Here is a 5,695-nt window from a genome sequence, read left to right as displayed (position 1 = left end):
TAAAATATATTACTATTAAATCTGTTTTTGGAAACCTAAACATAAATTTTTATTGGATGCTATTTAATTTAAGAATAGACCAGGTGGGTGTGGATGCATTCTCTATCAAAAATACACCTTTCATAACAATGAAAAATAGAAAATACCACATCATACAATAACATACTTTTATCAACTGGAGCAATAGACAACTACAGTACTCTGGAATATTCCCCTCCACCGCCCCTAGTTTTTTGCCAGTGATCACACAGAGGAGAGGGAATTTACCCCTTCGCAGAGGGCCAGCACAAGGTCTATGTACCACTTAAGTCCTCAAAATAGGGCTTCTGTGGGATAAAAGTGGTGAATGAACCTTGTCCTGGCCCTCTGTGCCGAAGTGAATGTCATTCCAAGGTGAACACTTGGTTTCTTGCTCTCCCGCACCCCTGAAGAACATTGGAGGACAGCTCCGTTTTCAAAAAACACTACCATATATGACTACATTCATTGTTTTGTAACAAAGTTAGTGATAGTATGTAATGCTAAGGAGGCAACACAGCGTGAGCCTGGATTAATACAAATATTTTAAACCATCTAACTGAACGATCTCATTGCATGTGGTGATACTGGATTTTGCCACTTACTAAAACCAGATAACTTACATTTATACAGCATGTTAAAGTAGAATGAATTCAACTGAACAAGAACATTCCTGCAATAGAAGTTCCATGATGTTTATTTAAATTGATTTATATTGAAACTTGCATTTTGAAGTGTTATTAAAAAGTCATCCTTTGAGTCTTAGGATTCAGAGTAAAGCTCCAACAGACTAAAAAATGAGTGAAAATTATTTCTTTAGTTGTGTTCTGAAACATTACAAGCATCTTCATTGTATGGGTCATACTAGACATTAAAATATGAGTTTTTGAACTTTAATGTTGTCTCCTGAAAAATAGCATTTTATCTATGGAATAGTACAAATTGCAATGTTATGCCTATACAGTTAATAGTCATATGTTTGAAGAAACACTGTGCTACAGATGGAACTGAATTCCATTTCTATTAGGACAACATTGTAAAATTACTAAGAGTATAGTTGTAGTCTGAAAAGTTAGTAGTCTTGTTATTCAGCAGGAATAAAGAATATTTGTTTTTAATTAAAGCAGAAAAGAAAAAAATTAAAGGGACTGTTTTGTTTCAATATTATTTGTGAATTAAAAAAATATGTAGGAAATCAGCTTCGTTGTAATATCTTGTTTTATCGTAACTAATCAGTATTTTTCCCTCTGCTTTTACAAGAGGAGAGGAATCAAAATTATCTAAACCTGTGAGAAGGTTCCTTTGCAGAAGGTTCCCTCCTGCCCTCTAGTGCCTTGAAAAGCCCTCCACAACAGCGCAGTGGAGTTAGAGTAGAAAAGGTAGAACTAGTGAGCACGCACGACAGACGGACCAGAAGTAGAATTGCTTGTGCTAAGGGCCTAGAGACCAGTTGACTTTAAAAAGAAGCACATGCAGCTGGACCTTGATACTAGCATTAGGAGCTAGTTTATAGTCTTACTGTAATTTAAAATTACTTCCAAATTAAATACATCAGTTAATACCATAATATGCTATTATATGGGGGGAAACGTAACCAAGTGTTCATGTCAGCTGTAACAAAACAATCCATTACTTTAAAAATGGAAAAGGATACATTAGAGACATTTTTATTCCTCTTATATTGTAAACGCTTTTTTCAATAGTTTTTTAAATTGTCTGATTTTGTGTTGACTCTATATTGATACTTTAAATTGTTAATATTTCCAGGGGGTGGGGGTGAAGTAATTTACCTCTCCTTGGTTAAACATAAAATTAAGTTACTTTTAGTTATATCTTTGTCTACTGTAAATACAAAATAAGACACAACATTTTTCATTACAGTGAACTCCTACTCCATGAGTTTAAAATATCACAACATTTTACTTTTGTTATCAGGTATTTGTTTTCTTTTAGAGTTGATATTATATGCTGAGGTACTTGATCCTTCTCAGTCCAGTGAGCCCCAAGATGGATGAAACATACTGTATGTCACGCAAATACTGCTATTTCAGCCTAAGGAGTGTATTTTCAAAGCAGCACAAGGATGGTAATGTACACTCAGAATTGTTTTGTATTAGATGTTTACTAATTTTCCTAATAGTCATTAACGTAAATTTCTTAATGTAGATATATTTTATTAGTATTTGATTTTGTTGTTCCATTATTGCCCAGATTTGTGTTTATACTTACTTACTCGATTTAATTTATAGAATTTTTTTGGGGAAAACCACAATGCAAAAAAAAAAAGTGTTTGAAATGTGATAATATCTAATGCTGATGTGAGAAAATACTGTAGGATTATTTCTGATCTTGCGTCCATTGGTGTACACCAGGAATAGCTCCAATCTGAGTGGAATTATATCAAATGTCAAATGAGTGAAATCAGTGTAAAGCTAGTGTAAGTGAGTTTAGCATCACTTTGTGAATACAGTATGGGGTGTAATATAGGCTACTACTGAATAAGCATGAACATTAAAAGGGAACAGTTATTCCTTAGAGATGTAAATCAATGATGATATAGCAATATAATTTAATATTTGAAAACTTTGTGCTTGTTCATGAAAATGGAAAGATATTTATTTTCACAAATTACTATCAAATAGGGAAATTATAGGCTGGTTAATCTTTTTCCTATTCATTCTCTCTGAAAATTAGGTGTTTTCAACAGCCAGGGAAGAACAAGGGCAAGACTGGTATGATGGATGAATCAGTAGAGGTATCAATTGATGGGAACTCCCTTATAAAAGCTGTCTATCAAAGCAGACTTCGCCTCACAAGACTGCTGTTAGAAGGTGGAGCATACGTTAATGAGAGTAACGACCGAGGTGAAACACCTTTAATGGTTGCTTGTAAGACACAGCATGTGGACCAGCAGAGTGTTAGCAAAGCAAAAATGGTTAAATATTTGCTGGAAAATAAGGCAGATCCAAATATACAGGACAAATCTGGAAAGACAGCCTTGATGCATGCATGCTTGGAAAAGGCTGGCCATGAAGTGGTTTCTTTGTTGCTGAAAAATGGAGCTGACCTAAGTCTGCAAGACCATTCTGGTTACTCTGCACTTGTTTATGCAGTAAACTCTGAAGACCGAGAGACCCTGAAAGTTCTCCTAAATGCTTGTAAAGCAAGAGGAAAAGAAGTAATCATCATTACAACAGACAAGTCTCCATCTGGAAGGCAGACAACTAAACAGTATTTAAATGTGCCTCCTACTGACATTGAGGAATGCCAGTCTCCAACTGCCTGCACTTCCCCATCAGAAATAGAACTTAAAACATCTCCACTTTCAAATTCATGTGAAACAGAAAAAACTCTTTTTAGCTTTAAAGAACCAGATCAGCCTGGAAGCATGAAAAATATATCTGAGCCAGTCTCTCCTACTAGAAAACCAAATTTAACACATGTAGGACCCAAGCTGGCACAAGTGCAGCGTCTGCATTCTGAGTCTTGGATAAAAAGCTCTCTGTTCCATCAGAATAAAATTTCCTCTTTACAAGAAGAACTTCAGGATATAACTCCAGAGGAAGAACTGTCTCTGAAAGTCAATGGACTAGCCTTATCTAAGAGATATATTACTAGACACCAAAGCATTGATGTAAAAGACCCTGCTCATTTGTTGAAAATCTTTGATGAAACTGGCTCAAAACGGTTGTCATATGAGGAGATAAATTCTCAGTCACCTTATCCTGAGAGAAACCATAGCCAGAGTGAAATTCCTGTAGATCAGGATTCAGATTCAGTCCAAATGAGATTTGTTTCAACCCTGAGAAGTATTGTTCAAAAAAGAAGTTTAGGGGCAAATCACTACAGCTCTGATTCTCAACTAACTACTAGCCTGAGTCCTGCTACCACAGAAGATAGCAAATCACTTCTAGGGAAGAAAAAGATTCTCTCTCCTTCTCCCTCCTTGTTATCAAGTTCCAGAGAATTGCTAGAGAACATGCCTCCTGGTCCACTGAACAGGAGAAACCATGCTGTTTTAGAGAGACGAGGGTCAGGAGCCCTCTCTTTAGATCATATTGCCCAAACTAGGCCAGGTTTCCTTCCACCTTTAAATGTGAATCCTCATCCTCCAATTCCAGATATTAGTTTTAGCAACAAGATTTCTGGAATTGTTTCTTTGGGACAAAAAACCCTAATTCCAACAGCACCTGCATTTCCCAAAGAGTTCAAAAGTAACAAAATGTTGGTAAGGAGGCAGTCATTACAAACTGAACAGATTAAGCAACTCGTGAATTTTTAATAGGGTACTAAAGTGTTAACAGATTTATACAACATGTACATACTTGCAGTTTTATTCCTTTGGAATAAATATATCCCAAAGCAGAGAGCCCACACAAGGTCTTCTGCACAACAAAGGCCCTTAACATGGGACTCTTGGATGGACTCTGGGATGAGTTTCATCTTAGATTTAGCTAATAAGTGTGTTCATCTAAATTTACTCTGCTGCTATAATCTGCAAAATGACAAATTATATTTTCACCATATTTTTCATAATAGAAAACTAAAACACTATGGACATGATTCTCTGTGTCCCCATACTTCGTGAGTCATTGACACAAAACACTTATATTCTGATTTGGTAGCATTTTACACTCAGTTTGTACTCTGCATAGATGTAAGTGACTACATAAAGTGCAGGGCAGTGGAGAATTAGACTACATGATAGCTGTTCTCCTCTACCTATATTGATGGAATTATTATCAGGAGCTGATTAGTAGGAGTTACAAGCCCCTAAGGAGCAGAGAACAGGCTTAATGTGGGAAAATTATACAAAATAGCTACAATTCTAAAGTACAACAGACATCAAAACTGATACAAAATAATGTACAATTCATGTTTTTATTAAGCGACAGCTTCAATTTAATTCAATCAATAAGAGTATTTCTGAATTATTGCTTTTAAATACTGCATATTAAATAATGGAGTAACTTATTAAAGAAATAGATAACTGTTTCATCATGAGCTGGACTAAAATGTCATACTTTAAGATTGCCAACATGTATGTTTCTTTCCCACTTAAAGTTCCGACTCTGCTTTTGTCTTTTTTTTTTTTTAAATACAAATTTTACGGATACTCTAGGATTTGGCTCTTATATGGCACTTTTATCATCTCACTTCTAAAAGTCTGTACATTTTAAAATTTTATTTTCACGTACTTTATACAAATCGTTTATTCTTATTAACATGGTGGTTGTGAATTATACTGAAACTAGATACTTGCTTCTAGAAATATCCAGTAGATATCTGTGGTGTTGCAACTTTAATCCTAATCCAAATAGTATTGCAAAATGTTTTCTAACAAAAAAAAGTTAGCTTTGTGCCATCAGTATAAGTATATTTATTATCTATTTGAAATTTACAATCCCTATCACCCCTTTGTTGCAAAAACACTTCCTCCCTTGGAGAAGGCAATACTAGCCCCATGGAAAGGATAAGAGCATAGTTTGCATTCATGCAGAACCTAACAATCTGTAGCAAATGCTAGCCTCAACCCCCCTAGATTTTAGAGCATGGCATTAGCTCTTCTACACCCTGAGCTGGGCCCCCTAATCCATGGTAGCATGATTGGCTGGTTGGCCAGGTGATATTCTCATGGGTTGCTAGCCCCTGGCTATGTCCCAGGCCTCCTAAGAAG

At 35.6% G+C, this 5,695-nt stretch overlaps 1 protein-coding gene across 1 annotated transcript; it reads left to right on the top strand.

Moving 5' to 3' along the window:
- Positions 1 to 1,875: 1,875 nt before the first annotated feature.
- Positions 1,876 to 5,281, top strand: ANKRD34B (ankyrin repeat domain 34B). Its single transcript, XM_077817123.1, has 2 exons — positions 1,876 to 2,104; positions 2,713 to 5,281. Exon 2 carries the CDS (start codon positions 2,753 to 2,755, stop codon positions 4,298 to 4,300), a length of 1,548 nt encoding a protein of 515 aa, XP_077673249.1. The 5' UTR covers positions 1,876 to 2,104; positions 2,713 to 2,752; the 3' UTR covers positions 4,301 to 5,281.
- Positions 5,282 to 5,695: the final 414 nt, after the last annotated feature.

The sequence above is a fragment of the Eretmochelys imbricata genome, chromosome 5 (assembly GCF_965152235.1).
Source record: "Eretmochelys imbricata isolate rEreImb1 chromosome 5, rEreImb1.hap1, whole genome shotgun sequence".
NCBI classification, from domain to species: Eukaryota; Metazoa; Chordata; order Testudines; family Cheloniidae; genus Eretmochelys; species Eretmochelys imbricata.
Note: the sequence above shows the minus strand (reverse complement) of the source record. Positions and strands in the feature narration are given on the sequence as shown.

What these genes read in the sequence shown, in the direction of transcription:
- ANKRD34B (XM_077817123.1), top strand. Translation starts at nt 2,753, where the DNA reads ATGATGGATGAATCAGTAGAGGTATCAATTGATGGGAACTCCCTTATA.